General features: G+C 35.4%; 3 protein-coding genes across 5 annotated transcripts in view; 2 read left to right on the forward strand and 1 right to left on the reverse strand.

Annotated features, from left to right (window-relative positions):
• LOC125228103 (serine protease nudel) overlaps window positions 1-18,844 on the forward strand; it is a 71,679-nt gene that overhangs the window by 27,937 nt on the left and 24,898 nt on the right. The window lies entirely within an intron of this gene.
• Window positions 13,619-15,390, forward strand: LOC125228104 (putative nuclease HARBI1). The gene is made up of 3 exons (XM_048132553.1): window positions 13,619-14,044; window positions 14,356-14,639; window positions 14,753-15,390. Exons 1-3 carry the CDS (start codon window positions 13,773-13,775, stop codon window positions 15,343-15,345), a joined length of 1,149 nt encoding a protein of 382 aa, XP_047988510.1. The 5' UTR covers window positions 13,619-13,772; the 3' UTR covers window positions 15,346-15,390.
• On the reverse strand, window positions 15,536-18,833 carry LOC125228105. Of its 2 annotated transcripts, XM_048132554.1 has the most exons (6): window positions 18,138-18,833; window positions 17,830-17,987; window positions 17,384-17,557; window positions 16,896-17,015; window positions 16,640-16,759; window positions 15,536-16,038 (listed from the first exon to the last, which is right to left on the reverse strand). In XM_048132554.1, exons 3-6 carry the CDS (start codon window positions 17,430-17,432, stop codon window positions 15,764-15,766), a joined length of 564 nt encoding a protein of 187 aa, XP_047988511.1. In that variant the 5' UTR covers window positions 17,433-17,557; window positions 17,830-17,987; window positions 18,138-18,833; the 3' UTR covers window positions 15,536-15,763. The 2 variants fall into 2 exon arrangements, with proteins under 2 accessions (XP_047988511.1, XP_047988512.1); XM_048132555.1 differs by lacking the exon at window positions 17,384-17,557.

Raw genomic sequence — 18,844 nt, forward strand, 5'->3', positions numbered from 1 at the left:
TCGTATAAAATAGTCAAACTAATCTTGTTTCCCCATACAAACTTTGAACCCCCATTTGAGTCCCTTAGGAGGCGAATTTTGAAAAATCCTTTCTTAGTGCTCCTCTACACTATATAAGGAACCAACGTGCCAAATTTGACATCTCTAGGACCAGCGGTTTCGGCTGTGCGTTGATATGTCAGTCAGTCAGTCAATATCTTCTTTTATATATATTTTTGATATTTAAACCCCATTGCCGCATCCGCCTCGTTAGATTTTAAAAGCGTTGTTTTTATCGTGATCAGCGACCCGATAAACCATAAAAACGATACCCATATTGATTTTTTGACTTTATCACCCCCTTTTCACCCTTTTAGGGGTTAAATTTTCAAAAAACCTGAAATACGTATTCAGTCATATGTTTTAAGGAATCTTCCTGTGAAGTTTCGAATAAAATAGTCAAACTAATCTTGTTTCCCCATACAAACTTTGAACCCCCATTTGACCCCCTTAGGAGGTGAATTTTGGAAAATCCTCTCTTAGTGCTCCTCTACACTACATAAGGAACCTACGTGCCAAATTTGAAATCTCTAGGACCAGCGGTTTCGGCTGTGCGTTGATATGTCAGTCAGTCAGTCAGTCAGTCAGTCAGTCAGTCAGTCAGTCAGTCAGCTTCTTCTTTTATATATTTAGATTGTATACAATACTTTTTTTACGAGTCATCATCAACGGACGGAAATATCATCATTCATGCAAGTTAAAATTAATGTTAAATAGAGTCGTTCACCGTTGTATCAACATCGAATTACCTAGCAATCAATTGTTTGTAATAACCGTCTCTGATTGGCCGATAACGCGACAGATAAAAAAAAATTATGTTACAGATGCAGGAAAATTTGCCAGGTATCGCAAATTAGTATAGAAATTGTATGAAGTTCTATTTTTGAAATTATTACAGTTAACTAAAGTCAACTATAATGAGCTTATTATAATTGAGTCGGAACTGCCATAGAGTATCCAACACTGAAAAGTTGGCACTTATAGTTTAGCCTGTGGTGGCCTAATTGACAGATTACAGTCGACAAGTAGAAAAAATATTTTTCGACTTTCACATCTCTAAGAATTTCAGTAATTGTCTGTTGTTTGTACCTGTTGTTCCTATTATAGTTTTTTGTGTTAATAGGTGTATAGACTATAATAGAACTCTAACAAGGTACTCATTTCAATATTGCATTAATTTTTCATACATCATTTTTGAATTTAAGTTTTGATAACAGTCGTAATTATGGCCCTTCGGCCACATAACACTACCTATCGGTAGGTACTTGTACCTACTTATAAACATTAATAACGTATATTATCACTGGTACAATGCCTCAAGGGCCTATTTTAGACATTAGCTAGCTTTTTTTAAGTTTAGTCTTAATTTCTTATATAATTATGTAAATATGTTCATGTAAATAAAGAGTTTTAAATATTATCTTAGTTACGTGACATTGGATTCTAACTTATGCATGTCTTGACAAAACGAAAACGGGCTAAAAAGGTAATATTTAAAGAGCTTAACTTATTTTATTAACGAATTGCATTCATAAAGTGCATGCAGTACCTAAAACCTAACAGGCTCCTACATTAACACGATACACGAATGCTAGTGTACAAAGCTAGATTATAGCCCAATGACGTGACCAGCAAAAATATACTCCGGTACCCATGCAATCTAGACTCGCGACCTATAAAAAGGCAAGTAGCGCTACTTACATTATTTTCACTGTATGACCTGCGGGCCGATTTTAGAGTCTCACGCGTTCGAATTCAGAAAATTGTCACTGAAAATAATAAGCAAATCACCGTTTTCAACCGGTATTTTAGGGCTCCTGCTTTATATTTTATGCAGGACTAAAATTTGGGTTAGTTGGATTGGAGCGTAAATGCAACTGTTTGATAGCTACTATATCTTATGAATATAACCTTTACCGTCGGTACATTCAATATGTTGATGCTACTTGCATACTTTAGCATTTATAGCATTTTCCATACTTACATCGAACCTGCGCGCCGATTTTTGAGTCTCACGCGTTCGAATTCAGAAAATTGACACTGAAAATAATAAGCAAGTCACCGTTTTCAACCGGTATTTTAGTGACAAAATCCCGTATGCGAGATTCAAAAATCGCCCCCCTGAGGCGAAATGTTCAAGGGGTCGTCACTCGTTACGAATTTAAGTACTACTTTTACTGCATTCATTAAATAAATTTAACTTTTAAATTTAGTTTTTGCTATAATTATTTGTTGATTTTAATAAACACAATATAATTGAACCTAAAGTCACGTTGAGTATTTTTGGCATGTTATTGCTTCAGAAAAAAGAAGAAATGTTCAGGGGGCCGATTTTTGAGTCTCACGGCGTTCGAATTCAGAAAATTGTCACTGAAAATAATAGGCAATTCACCGTTTTCAACCGGTATTTTAGTGACAGTGAGACTCAAATATCGGCCCCCAGAACCTAATTAGCAGTTTATTATACAAAAAACGGAATAGGCAATATAAAACCTTTCGCTTAATATACCTATAAAAGCCAGAAACTGTCTTCCAGGCGATAGTTTCGTCAGTAATTGGCAATAGTAAGGAGAATAGCTAGAGATGTATGGGCGCATTGACAGTGGCCAAAGAGGGCTCGTGCGCGGTCAACGACCATCGGCGCACGCGGCTCTATTCTCGACGCCGCGCCGCCGACGCAGCGCTTGCGCAAAGTGTGAGCAAAGTCAAGGCCGTGCTCGGCTGACCTGACCTTTGGGGTCACTGATTTTCGTTAATTTACCTATAAATAATTCACGATTAGTGTCTGTATAAGTATGTTGTAATGTGTGTTAATATAAGTACGTAGTTTGCTAGAACGAGGCGAATTAAAATTGTCGTCACTTCGTTTGTGGCGTTTTTTAATTATGAGTTGTTTAAATAATTATGCGCTTATAATGGGTTTTAGGGCACTCTTAGATTTATTACAAAGGAGTTTTAAAAGTGGAGGCATTACACTCAACACGTTCTAGTGTCTATTGTCGGCACGGATGGGCTTGCACATGATGAGAAATATCAAGGCCGTGCTCGGTTGACCTGACCTCTGAGGTCAGTTACGATTTTAGTTAATTTTCTAAACTAGTAATATTTCATGACTGGTGTATACTTATATTGCCTATACGATATCTGAGTATATAGTTTTTCTGGGACATGGCGAATCGATATTATCATGAGTCTGTTTTGATAGTTGTTTTTAATGATTATTGCATTTTAACCCATTTTATGGCATAGGTGCTTTGGTATTAATTAACTATATGGGAATAATTACCGGCCTGATAACATCAACTTTTCAGTTTATTGTGCAGTAGATATTATCCTTAAAGGGTTAAAAGACCCTTAAAGGTGGAGGAGCTATTATATTACTCTTTATATTTATAAATGATCAACGAATTCAACGATGCACGAATGGCACCTGTACTGTAGGTTATACCTGGGCTTGGGAGACCCATACCTACTTACAAAAACTGTTATATTTTTAACAATAGCCACTATAAAATAATGAACACATTTATTTATTTATTTATCGTATGGTATTTATACGTCTTACTGAATTTCAATTACATAATTATTTCCTTAAGTATTAAATGAATGAACATGACACATAAACACAATAGGTACATATTATAAAAGCAAATCGAAATCTGTAAGCCAGAATTCTAATTTAAAAATCGTTACTAAAATTACAAGTACGTTCCTATCCCAGATGACTGCACCTAGGCATTTCGTAATTGAATTTTCACGAATGGAAAACACTCGCAAAACGTAAAAATACTTTGGAGAGGAATATTTCACGATGCATTTTTTATGTCCCGTTCAACTTGCTACTCGTAGCTTCGTACATAATAAAGCTCGCAATGTTCGCACGCATATTAGCTTCCGGTGCTAGATTGTCGACCTGCGATTCCAATGGGCTCTATAGACTGTCTGATAAAGTGTATATTCGATCGTCTAGAACCACCTTCATTACGATTGCAAGGCATAGACTCCGACGTGCGCGTAGGGAACGGGTCTAATTGGCAAACAATCCATTGTTTATGCCTCAAGTAGGCATAAGTTATCTTCAATCTTTCATAATATTGAACACTAAGGAATTAATCAGCTCATTGTGCGATTTCCGTTATGCCTAATGAAAAGTCACATAAGTATAAATGTTTAACGGTGCCGCGAATTGTGAATGCGAATTCCCATGGATATGTCGTAGGGTCGTCTTTATTAATAATTTATAACATGACTACTAGTTTCTTGGAATTTGTTCGTGTTTTACTGATTCCGGGCATGTTTTACCGCGAATGATCGTGTGAATGACCGAAGAGCTGATTGTTTGTGTTTACGGATGTGGGATTCAGTTTTACTATTATGGCCGAAGCTCCCGGCGAGAGAAATGGCTTAATACATGGCAATTAAATGCAAACATGTAAAATTAACATAGATTTTATAGCTTTTCGTTGTTATAGTGCAAACGGTAAATTGTTTTTTATATTGGTTTTGTTAACAACACCAATATGGGATGGGATCTACCTGAAAAAACTAGTAAGTATCTACTATAACTAGATACTCTTAACAAAAAAGCGATTCGTCTTATGTTGTTTAATATGGTATGCAGTACCTTCAACCGGGGTGAATAGAAACAAATTTTTATTACCATTTTTCCGACAATTTCTTAGAAATAACGCCCGAAAATTGTATCGTACCAAATTATTCCATTCATATTCAAAGTAACCAATGAACAACATTCTAGTAATTGTAATTAATCTATACACAAATCCCTCGCACACACTATAAATTACTGACTAATTATTATGTTCCACGCATAGCAGGAATTTTTTAATAATTCGTTTTTCAATTGCCTTCAATGCAAGCAAATTTAAACCTATTTATTACTGTCAAAAAATAAATGGCGCCTAGAGCAAGACTTGGGTCAACAAATCATGTTTGTATACAGGTAGTACCTATGAATATTCAATGGAATTGCAATTTGTAAGATAAGATAGAATAATTATTAGGTTTAGATTGTTAATTTTATTGCCTAAGAAACAGTTAGTAACTGGTTTAGTGGCGATCAGTCTGATATTAGACGCGTGTGATCTCATTTAAATTGAAATATTTAAGTTCATTGACTGTGAAATAAAGAAATTCGTACCAAAATTTTCTCGCAATTATATAGGAAATGAAGAAGATTTATAATTATTCTATTACCAAAAACTCATAGGTACATAGTAACTATAGTAAGTACCAATAAATAAAAAATATATAAATAATATACAATTAACAAGTTTTTCTACTCTCACATTTTAATTTATCTTTATAACCCTACCTTTGTATATGTCAAGACTAGTCTATATGTATTTTATTCCCGAAAAACGCATTTGTCCATTACACGCAGTACCTATGTTTTTGACACCTAAAAACGAAGTGCGTGCAAAGATCCTAACCTAAATTTTATTCGTTGGGTTCGAATCCCGGTAAGAGCATTTATTTGTGTGATGAGCACAGATATTTGTTCCCGAGTCATGGATGTTTTCTATGTATATAAGTATTTATATATTATATATATCGTTGTCTGAGTACCCACAACACAAGCCTTCTTGAGCTTACCGTGGGCTTCAGTCAATCTGTGTAAGAATGTCCTAAAAAATATTTATTTATTTATTTATTTATTTATTCGTTCCTTTTTTTTGTAATGGCTGTTGTGTGTTTTTTTATAATTGATTTTGTATGTTTATTTTATATCTTTTTTTGTTTTTTTCTTAATTGTTTTATGTGTCCTTGGCGTACGTGCCGCCACTAAATGTAGTCAGATCCTCACAGAAAACCAGCGTTGCGGGTTGCCGTGGCATCATGCTGAGTGAGGGTCCTATTTAGCGTCCATTGTATGTTTTGTTTGATTGCCTTCTTCTTTCTGTGTGTAAGTCTATGTTGTGACGTTAAATAAATGAATTCTATTCTATTGTATTCTATTTTATTCTAACAAAAAATTCACACAATTTACCCACCCAGAATTTTTTTTTTTTCAAACTGTCAAAATCCTGTAAACAGTGTGTACTTCCAGAAAATTATTCTAGCAAACTATTTGAAAAAGTAAGTGCATGAGCATGGTCGTAGATATTTTAACTGTTGATATTTTATTTCCCCTTTTCATCTTTAAGATCTCAAATTGCATACGTAACATGCCATAGAGTAAACTTTTTGTTTTAACGTCATCTTTGTCAATGGCGACTAGCGGCGACCACAAAGTGCAATATTCACTTGCGGTCTCGCCATATCTATTGTTCTCCGAGTTCATATAAATTTTATGTTGTTTTGTCTTACTTGCGAAGTTTTCTAACTTCACCACATACTTTATTATTAAGTATCTTTATTTTAGAGGGTTCAATAGTTTTAGTATAGTGACATTAAGTACATGAGGGCACTTCATGTATGTGTGATGAGCACAATTTTTTTAATATTTGTTCCTGAGTCATAGATGTTCTCTATGCATTTATCCCTCGTAGACCTCGTCTTCGCCTCGGCTAGTCTGTGGCCGTGAGTAAGCCCATTAATTATAATAAAAAAATAAACGGTCTTTCATAACATTTCTCATAACAATTAAAATTTTTCAATAACCTAACCACAAAATTAAAATTTTGAAAAAACCCCCGACCGCGACCGATTTTCATGAAACATGGCTAAGAACACTCCCGATACTGTGCTCCCGACTAACTCAGCTTTCAGACAAAAAAAACTAAATTTAAATCGGTTCATCCGTTCGGGAGCTACGATGCTACAGACAGACACACAAACAGACAGACAGCCAAACAGACAGACAGACAGACAGACAGACAGACAGACAAACAGACACACAGACAGACAGACACGTCAAACTTATAACACCCCGTCGTTTTTGCGTCGGGTGTTAAAAAGGGTACATATCAACGATTAAAATGAAATTGTGTAAAGTATTTTTCATAATGTCCATTTCTACTTAGAAAGGAAATATACAGTAGACCCCACACCCCACTGTATGGAAAAACAATCGTCCACCGTCTTCTTCAGCATAAGATTAAATAAGATGATGCCGACCCCGATTTACCACAAAGTTTTTTTGACATTTTTTGAATGATTTTTACACAGTTTGATAGTTATATAAAATCATATATACCTTCGATTTTCGAATATTTATGGGTACTGTGGAAATTGAATAATTAATTGCTCCCAAGTCCCATAATAATTGGCTGATCGATAAGATATAATTGGTATTTACCATAATGTCGATATCCAGGAGGAAAATAGTACTATACATTTATATGGAGAATTAGTCGTCCGTTAATATCCTCTTAAATAAGTCATAAAATCATAAACTACATATATTCCATTTCATTCCGTAATAGACTATTACATGGGAAGTATTAAAGTCGGTTATGACATGAGTCTTACGACGTGGCTCATCAATGGAGTGACCATTACGCGTACATCTAGCCTTTTATTAACTTTTTGTAGAAAGCCGGTATCCTGGAAATAAAACCATAAAAAGTAAACTAAGATAAGACCGACTAATATCATGAAATGATGCGCTAGACATAAATCTAAGAAATTATTATGGCTGTGGTGATGACACGTCTTTGTCTAATGGACATAAGGACAGGTAGTCTATCTGCGGCGAATACTCCCGCGGCCATCAAAACTTTTCATTGGAATCTAAATAAAACTAGAGGTATAAGTATGCCGAAGGAGAACAGTTGTGATATTTATGAGATCCAAAACATTCTACGACTCTTCTCTTACCGCACTGCATGACATATATACCACCATAAATTAAATATAAGAGATCATACCATCCCATATATTAAAATACGACCGCCTAAGAACGCGCATACACTACACCTCACATAGATGGCGCCACAAAAAAATGCCTTGTTGCCATCGATTATTTATAGATTGGCGTTAAGTGTCACTTTCGAGCCATAAATTTATGTCAAAAGTGACACTTAACGCCATCTTATTATTTTTTTTATTATTATTTATTATTAATGCACAGTACAGGTCTTAAATCTACCTGCAAAACTGTATATACAGTTTGACTGCAAAGCTATCTCATGTTTATACTTATATTTTATTTTACTTAATTTGTTTTAAGTGGCACTTGCATCTACAAGTATAATCGAAAGCTACAAGACATTTTTTTTGTGGCGCCATCTATGTGTGGTGGAGTGTATGCGCGTTCTTAGGCGGTCGCATTTTAATGTATGGGATGGTATGATCTTCTTCTATTTAAGTAATCTATGATACCACTAAGATCAGACTATATGCCTAAAGTTGCTGGATTCAAGTCTTAAGCAAGCTACTTGCTTACAAATTCTTTTCGTAGCCTCATTTATTTCAGGTACGTTAACCACATGATATACTTTTGCTGTCAGCACGTAAAGGTTTGTTTATGACACCTGTTCACCGCATTTATTCTCGTCATGTCGCGATGTAAGAATAGCGTTCGCGGTAACTTTCTCAAGCCAAAGAAACAGTTAACCTTTTGTCGAGTTCAATGTCACTTCATCACCAGTATGGTGCTCTATTCTTCCTCGTTCAGGAATCTAAGGTCGCAAGAAAGTAAACACAGTCGTGTCTGTCACGCTCTCATGGTCACAGTAATAGGAAAACTCACATTTCAGACAGATAAAGTCTAGTTAAAAAATTAAATGCGTCATAATACATCATTATGTCATCACGGAATGCTGTTGTAATTATAGTGCCGGGCTATGCAAACGACGGAGTTGTTGTGTCCTAAGATAATGCCGTGTAAAAAGTGCATACCTTATGTGCACTTCGCGTACAATGCTCCTTTATCTTCACGAAGAATTCAAAGATAATAATACGTTTACAAAGTATGTACAATTATTTCTTGTTAATTATTAGCAGGGAGCGTACTTTTCATGCCGATGACATTAATCTGACGTCACGCTCCGTATAGGGTGATCCCAAATAGTTTTATTGTAAATTATTAATCATTAGTCGTCAATCATTTTAATCGTGTACAAATTACTTCAAATACAGTAGTCCATTTACATGTGGCATAAATAATACCTACTTGAAATGTGAAACGTGAATAAAATTATTTGATTTGTTTTTATACATAAATTTAATTAAATAGTATTTATTAACAACACATTACAATAAATACGTAGAAAAGAGAATTTCCCTCTAACGTAAAGCACACCATCCTTCTTGCATTCATTAACCATGCAAAGAAATTCATAACTTAAAATGATTGATGACTAATGATTAATAATTTACAATAAAACAATTTGTGATCATCCTATATGGAGCGTGACGTCAAATTGATGTCATCGGCACGAAAAGTACGCTCCCTGATTATTAGGCAGGTATCATCTTAATGGAGCACATGGCCAGGGTACGTATACGTAGCCGAATGGCACAAACGCTCACGAAACGGAATGCTCGTAGATATCTATCTCTATCGCTCTTGCGTATTGGCGCGACAGAGCCAGACTACCTTTCGCGGCGTTTCGTTTTCGTTTCGAGTCTTCCATCCGGCTACGGCACCTGATCATTACTACACTAGACTCCAAAAAGTTAATAGTACCTACAAGTGCTATAAAGATGAATTGCATGCAATTTTATAAGCGTAATCTCATAAAAATGCCGCGATAGCCGACCCGTTCTCTTTGTATAGAGCAGAAAAGACGTTTTCGAGAACAATTTAAAAATAAATTATTACTAATTTTCGGTTGTCTATTGTTTGCCCGACAGTCATTTAACATAATATTCATATGCCCGAATCTAACTTGCCTGAATTTCATTTGCCCGAATGATTTGTTTACCATAAAAATTGTATGACATACTGGTTGTTTATCCGAACATTACCTTCCATAATCATACAATGCCATACTATTTGTTAGCCATATTATTAAGTGCAATAATATGGTTTAATATAATATTCAAACGCCATAAGCAATTATTGCCATATTAATTGTTGCCCATATTATTACCTAACCTACTTTCTGATAGCAGTTTCATTTTCCAGGGGGTCACAGTTCTAACCTAACCTAACCTACTTTTCAAGCAGTTTCATTTTTCAGGGGGTCATAGTTCTAACCTAACCTACTTTCTGATAGCAGTTTCATTTTCCTGGGGTCACAGTTCTAACCTAACCTAACCTACTTTCTGATAGCAGTTTTATTTTCCAAGGGGTCACAGTTCTAACCTAACCTAACCTACTTTCTGATAGCAGTTTCATTCTCTAGTGCTTCTAGTAGTGTCGTCTCTGTGATAGTTACGCATTTATGATTCATATTGATGATTCTGCCAAATCACATTATGGAAATTGACTTTTCTGGTCGCTAATTTGGATGACAAATGATGGTATGGAATGTGGTAATTACTGATTTCGATGATTCTGACAAATGACATTATGGAAACTGACTTTATGGGAAACAAAGTTTCTGGCACTTGATTAATATAGTAAACAGTGATTATGGCATAAGATTTTATGAGAAACAATATTATGATTGTTGAATATGGTGGCAAATAAAATTATGGCAAATGAAATTCTGGCAAATGGGGGTATCCCCTAATTTTCATACTTATTTACTATATCGAGGGGTTACTGGTGAAACCCGATAAATCGAGATAATTTGTCCTTGAAATATCAACATTGTGGAAATTACACATACCTAGTTCGAATTTCAAAAACCAGTTTGCTCAACTTATCGGGTTTCACCAGTAAATATGTATTACTTTTGTCTTTTCATTGGGAGAAAAAGATAAGAGTATTTTCCAAAGTAGTGACGACATTCGATCAGGATCCTTATCATAAGACAACGTAAAAATTAAATAACACAATATAATAAAGAAAGTAATAAAGTTTCTAATGGGGTGGCAGTTGACACTTAAAACGGTGACTCATCAAACAGGATTTTTTATATTTCAAACATCATTGTCGATCAAGTTTCTTTTATCTAATTCGAATCGCTAACTGTGGATAAAATGACCATTTAGCGTCGCCGACATACCAATACATGTTGACTCCCAAGTGTTAATAAATGTTAATATCTAGCCTATTGTAGACGAGTACAGTAATGGGTAATTTAATCACAAAATGCACTTATGGATTCAAGCTGATCACGCGCACGTTGTATCTGAATTTTCCCACATAAATCATACAGAATTCTAAATTATACGCTATTTTCACGAACTGGCACGGCCCATTCTGAGATACCTTATGATATGAGTGGTTGAGTTGAGTAGGTACCTTTCTACCTATGTACCTACTGCTTGTAGTTATCAGGAAATTGATGTAAGATCTTCGTGGGATTTACAAGTTGATTTGGCCAGACATTGATGCTCTGAGAAGAAAATTATACGTGAAATTATACGATTTACACAATAGTCGAATATCTTGTGTGTTGCACGATGCGACAGACAAAGCATGCGACTATTACAAAACACAAAATCATTTATTCAGCAAACAGGCCATAGAGGCACTTTTACACGTTATCATTTCAGAATATTAATTAAAATTCAATACATAAATTAATATTTATTATATAATTGATATTAAACGTATGAAAACCGATTGCCGCTGATATATATCTCACGATACAACACAACAGACAAATGCTTTACCTACCCTAAAATGTTTATAGGTATGTTTTACATATTGTATGTACGGAGTTATAACTAACTGCATCGAACCTAAGGAAAATGTACTGAGGAGACGCTTTTTGAATTACACTCAGGTGGCGTGGCGCGGACGCTCTTTGCGCGCCCCGAGACACGCGACGCATAAGTGGGAACGCTGCCTAAGGAATTCATGTCCATAATAAATTCAGGTCAGTGTGCTAGACAAGGAAAATACGACTGCAACTTCCCACCGGAATTAATAATTACCGATTCGTTATCGATTTTCTTCGAGTAAGTACTCAAATGTACAAATATGACACTGTGTCATATATTTGTACAGGTGAACGTCAACTGTCTTGAGTAAAAACTGTTTTGACTGTTTAAGTTCACGAAACGGGACTCATGAATTATGGATACATTGGATCCTTCCTTTCTGAATAATTTAGCGTTTTCGGTGCTGATACAAGTTACTCAGTAGGTAGATACATTGCCTATTGATCACTAGTAAAGTACCTTAATATTAAGGTAAGTTAATTTTTGCTCAAGAAAAATTTTCACCAGCATATTTTCAAGAGCCTTTAAAATTTTAATTTAGTAGGCGCATCCAGATTTTAAAGCATGATATTGATTTGGTGTTCGCAGTAATTACGTCTCTTTTGATATGAAAATATGAGATGTGAGAGGAATTATATTGAATCAAAGTCATATTTTTAAATTCTGGGTAGGTACGCTTTAAATTCGTCGATCGATACAGAGGGGTGAACATGTTTAATAGGATCTCCCCCAACAGCCTTACCAGAAGATCGTATTTATGAGTAGTTTGTATTTAGGGTATAATATAAATTTTACTAGGACTTTTCAATAGCTAGTTTCCGTGGGTGACGAGAACTGCCTACCTAATAATTTCACAAGGTTAATAAGATGATTTTGCAAATGTATGAGGAGGCGTACCTACATCAAAGGATATCCTTATATGCGAAGACAACCCATTGTAACTGACAGACTCATTTAACAATTTACAGCTATGACAACATATTTTAAATGATAATTTGGAATTCGAGCAGCATCGGTCTAATTCTTGTTTTTGACAGCTTGTGAAGTTGTGACATTAGAATTCTTGGAAGACTTTATTCTAGTTAATTTACATTTTTTGATTAAATTCGCCAACAAAATAAAACGTCGGAATGTAATTAAAACAAGTAAAGTTTACCTCCCATTATGTAGGTAGAGAGGTACTTACTTCTACTTATGTACTTGTAATTAATGGGTACTTGAGTTATTGCCAAGTTGCATAAAAAAGGGCCAAAAATACGCATTGGATAGTGAGACAGCTTAAAAATAACTTGTCAAGGAGAACAAGCAAAGACGGTTTCCGAGTAATGCCCTTTAAACGGGTAAATATTCAAAATGGCACAGCTTACACCTTGTAAGTGCAGTCAACATGAACTAAAGTATGTTTTATATACTTATATGGATACCTCATACCCTAGTAGCTGTCTCGTATAACTGCCGTATTCGAACAAGATTTCTAAGATATGAGTAAGACGTCACTTACGTTACTGACAAAATATCAAAAATCATTTCTCAGTGTAAAAAAGTAACGTTTATTCACAAAACATAAACCCAGTTCTTGACACCGACATATCTAATGCATATCGTATTAACATCTTATATTTAAAATATATCAAAGTTCGAATCGGGCTGTTAAGTGTTGATGTCTCGCGACTACCTACCGGGATAATGTGTTCTAGGATGTCTTAGTATTTATTTTTTTAAATTAAATACCAACATAAATATCTTTTTATAACCCAACCTGAATAATAAAACAATGACGTCTGTTAGTAGGTTTATTTACCTGTAAATAATAATGAGACTTCTCAGGATATCTAGTCTTTATTAAATTTTACACCTAAAAACTAAGGGCCACTTGCACCAACTAGGGTTAAGCCAACTAACACCGGGTTAACCGCTAACACGGGGTTAAACTAATAATTTGTGTTGCACCATTAAAGTTTAGGGTTTAACTCTGGGTTAAATTGTTAAATATTTAACCCGCCGACGACGCAGGGTTAAATCGCTAACTCTGGGTTAGTACTAGTAAAATGGCGCACAATTTGGAAATTTCTTTGACGTGTTGTCGGAGAGAACAAATAAATATGATCAACGACTTATTATTATTTTCTGACGACGATGAAGAAATCATAGAATACATCAGCACGGATTTTTACGACCGAAGAATCGCAGAACGTACCGATTACTTTAATACACATAGAGATAAAGAGTTTCACAGAAGGTTTCGATTAGAAAAACACAGTGTCGCATTTTTATTGAATAAAATCAAACACAGATTGCAATACGTAAATCCCAATATCAGGTAAGTAAAGACGTTTTCACCACACCAACTGGTAAAGGCTTACTTTGCTGATTTCATTTAGTTTGATGTTTTAGGTATAGTCAGTATTTTGTTCGTGTTGGTGTGGTGAGAAATTTTGTGTTTCTCTACTACCTATATTTTGTGTTTCGCCTGCTCGGGTATCAATATTGGCACGTTCGGTTAAACAACAATTTTGGCCCCTTGTAAAACAAATAACTATTGTTTTCTGGAACCTACCATATTGAATATAAGTACCTACTCGTATGTTTGTTATGAGTAGGTAAAATACAAACCTACTATTTTATTTTCAGTGAAGCCTTGTCACCTATGAATCAATTACTATGCACACTACGATATTTTGCCACTGGAAGTCAACTTGTGACTTGCGGAGATTTCATTGGTGTGCACGAATCGACCGCATGTAGAACAATTCATAAAGTAACAGATGCCATAGCCCGGTTGTACCCAGAATTCATAGTTATGCCTCGCACAGAAGAAGAGCTAAGACAAGCTGCAATGAAATTTTATCAAATTGCTCGGTTTCCACGTGCTATTGGAGCTGTAGACTGCACTCATGTACGAACGAAATCTCCAGGTATTTACCTCTATTCTCTACTTCAATCGCCCATATAAAAGTTTAGACATTACATATATTATGATGGACAGGTACTTAAAACCAGAGTTGAAATTTGTTATTAATTATTTTAGGAGGAGAAACTGCAGAGATATATCGGAACAGGAAGGGTTACTTTTCAATGAACACCCAAGCCATCTGTTCTGCTGATCTACTGTTTACCGATGTTGTTGCACGCTGGCATGGGTCTGCACACGATTCTCACATTTGGGATAATAGTAATCAACGCAGACATTTTCTTCAAGGAACATATGGAAATTACTGTCTGCTTGGTGATTCGGGATATGCACAAACGCCATTTATGATGACACCTCTCGGAAATGTGACATCTCCTAGTCAATCTCTATATAACGAGTCACAGATCAGAACTAGGAATGTTATCGAGCGTACCTTTGGTATTTGGAAGCGAAGATTTCCTATTGTTAGCAGAGGTATTCAAGTCCATTTAAGCAGAGTACCGGGAATAATCATCGCTACATGTGTGTTGCATAATATTGCTCGTCTGCAAAATGATCTTGAACCACCTGTTGACCCAGAATATCCTCCAATATTGGACAATACATCAGATGAGATTGCAGTGGTGCCTAACAATAGATCGGGTGTAAATACAGCAGGACAGAACGCTCGTCAGGTACTGATTGAGCAACATTTTGGGAGATTAGCTTAATCAAGTTAAAGTTATTAAATAACGGTCTATCGTTGCAATTATAATAAGGCCTTATGTAAGAACTTTCAGGGTGTAATTTCGATTTTCGATGCGCTTATTAAATCTAACATTCAATGGTAGATTTGGTAAGCTCATAGAGTATTACATTACAACGAGTAGTACTTGGAACATTCAAATAAAACAAATGTCAATCAAAACAAATATTTTTTTTATTTCAATAATAATTTGAAATGACCTTCCCGAGCGGGGTTCAATGTCTCTATAGTTCGAGTTCCCACACGTTGGGGCGATACACGGCTATGCGCGCCAACCTGACGTCAGAACGGCGTGCGGCTTTATAGCAATTGACAAAGTGGGACGTTTTCCCGTGCACAGTCACATATAGATCATATAGGTATGAAAGTTGGACGATTAGAGATTAATATTGCCTCATTTTTTCATTAAATACATATCTCCTCTTCATTTCCTCCATCTCCATTTCTCTAAGTTTATCATTATGTAAGTATTTTTTTTTTGCATCTTCTGCCTCCATTTCTCTCAATGTCTGGTTATGTTCTGCTTGTTTTTGTTGCTCATCTAATTGACTCCTAACCAACTCCTTTTGCAGCTCCAGTAACTCAACTTTTTCTGCAGCAAGTAGTTTAAATTTGTCAGCTACAGTCTGTTTATTTTGAGCATCTGGTTTCCGTTTTCCTGAAATAAATAAATATATACTATAGGACAAATAAATTAGGTAGCCTCACCTCCGGATCCATTAAGATTGACTAAGCTGGCCAGCTGGAGGTGATTCAATTAACGGCCTTATTATTTTTAATTAAAATTTTGATAATATTACTACTTTCATAAAGATAGGGTAATTCGCCAGTAACTGGCCACCTATTAATAACTAGCCACCTTTAGGTACGTCGCAAAAATGAATTCTGTTTATAAGTGAATAGAACTCATTTTAGTAAGAGGCGGCCAGTTATTGAAAGGGTGGCTAGTAGGCAAATCTAGTAACTGGCCATTTTTTGCTTATACTAAATTGAGTTCTCTTCATCTTTAAATAGGATTCATTTTAGTATTAAGCGGCCAGTAACTAAAATGTGGCTAGTTATTGGGTTTTTACTTAATATATACTAAAATGAACTTTGTTAACATATAAATAGAAATCATTTTTAGTGGCCAGTTACTAAAATTGGCCAGTTACTGAAGATTTACCCTACATTTGATTTCCTACAATCACATTAACTCTACTACTAGAGTACTAACTTTAGTGCCTATATATTATATTATAAAGACAAACAATACTCACGAGTCAATAAATGGTGTGGCTTTTTCTTCAAATTCGCTCTGTCATTAGTAAAATATGTCTCATCCTGGCAATCAACTTGATCTGGATTCTCTTGAATAACCGGATCAGTTATTGTAGAAGCTGAAATACATATTAATATTTTAATGTTGTTTGAAATACTATCTAAAAATGAAAAATTAGTAATTTGCAAGCTAACCAATTCTAAATTAAATTCAAGATACTAACCACAATAATATTAGAGAAAAACAATACTCACAAGTCAATAAATTGTGTGTTTTTTTCTTAGTATTTGTTTTGTCATTAGCAAAATATGTCTCGTTCTGGCAATCATAATTATCTTCAGTTTCTTGCATATAGGAATCCAATAATGTAGAATCTGAAATATTAGTATTGAAATGTTGTTTGAAATACCATCAACAATTCAAACCAAATAATTAAAATTAATGGATTTGATTTGTATGTTTTATGTATAGAGTCAGATGCAGACATGGTAAGACTGGGCCGGAAGGATCCGGTTGCTTTCCATGGGCCTGGCTTGTGGGGCTTGCATAAAAACGCCACAAGCCAGGTGGGGATCTACACAAGTTGAGGCCCAGCTGGCAAACACAACCTCATCTATACTTGTAAGGACAGTTTTGCTCCAGGTAGCACAAAACCGAGGCGAGTGGCAAAGATTGGAGGAGGCTTACACCCAAAGAGTAGAGAAAGGCTAAGAAGAGAAGAAAGAGAGAAGTAAAATTTTACCTGATCTCATGTTCTGAAGTTCTATTGGTGGTACATTTTGGGTTGCCATAAGACTGCGGTCTCCGTCATAAATTGTGTAAACACCGGTTCAGCAAGGTCCATTACCGGTCCAGCAAGGACTTCTGACTTTTTCCAAAACTGGATCATTTTCAATGTTAGGTGGTGGCCCACCTCCTATTAAATAATCACACATTAATAATGATAATAAAATATTTGTAATTGGTCATTTATTGAGAGACAATTTATTGTAAGCCCTTTCATTCTGTGTTGTTCAATATGTATCCAAATAATAATATTAATAGACTTAAAAGAAATAAAGAGATTAATAATAAAATAGTTTTCAAGGCCGCTTGTGATGAAATGAGCTGTGACATCATTAGTACCTACTCCAGAAATGAAAGTCAGTGAGGCTCCTTTTTTCTGACTTGATTCCACAACATACCTACCTGTACCCATAATATTTCTTTTCAAATTTGTATCACTTTTTCTTGCTTCTTTCTTTAATGCTGCGAACACGAAGTTTCGCTAGCACCTGTATTTGCAGCAACTTTGCCCCAGTCACTACCATACTCTTCAAGGTTTAGCACCAAAGTGGCGCTATCCACTGTAAACAAAAAAAAAACCGTTTTAAATAGGCAATACAATATTACAACTCTAAATTTAATGCATCGTGATGCGACCCATTTTAAGTTGTTTAGCAACCGCGATAATAGGTAGTAGTAAGAGCTCACATAGTTAAATTTAGAGTTCATACCTGGAATACCCATCTTCTTGTCAGAGGCAGTCTTTTTTGCCTTTTTCTTCAGGTTTTTATACGTTTGCTGAAGGCTTTCTAACGTTCGACTAGAACCGGTCGTGGAAGAATTGTATTCCCTCATGACCTCTTGCCAAGCCTTTTGTTTAAGAAGGAGTTGTGCTCCGTCCGTTTTCTTATTTTCAATTACTTGTTTATGTTTTTCCACCGTACTACACAAAAGTAGAAAATCACTTTTTGTGAAGTTCGGAGCACGCACACGTGGCTTTTTATCGTTGTCCATTTTACGCTCTTCTTTCAAGACACAAACTGTGAAAACAGGCAGGAGTGCAACCGTTCGTCATCAGAGCTGATAAAAACAGTAAACAGTACACAGCGGCATCTCATGACACAAATATAATACGCCTAGACGAAATATCATGCCGTGTTGCTTTAAAGAAAGATAGTATTACGCCCCATGTTGTGGCGTAAAAGAGATAGACATACATTTCCATTCATCATTCGTTCTTTAATATTTGGCTGGTTTATAGAACGGATTGAAAAAGTAATAATGTTGCCTGCTTAAAATAAAAAACTGTCGGGTTAGCTAACCCTAAGTTAGTTTTCAATGGTGCAACAAAAGATCGGGGTTAAAATTTTAACGAGTTAACCCCGGGTTTATTAACCCACTATTTATTTAGTTAACCCCTTGTTCCGTGCAAGTGGCC

Source organism: Leguminivora glycinivorella, chromosome 7, assembly GCF_023078275.1.
Source record: "Leguminivora glycinivorella isolate SPB_JAAS2020 chromosome 7, LegGlyc_1.1, whole genome shotgun sequence".
Taxonomy (NCBI): Eukaryota; Metazoa; Arthropoda; class Insecta; order Lepidoptera; family Tortricidae; genus Leguminivora; species Leguminivora glycinivorella.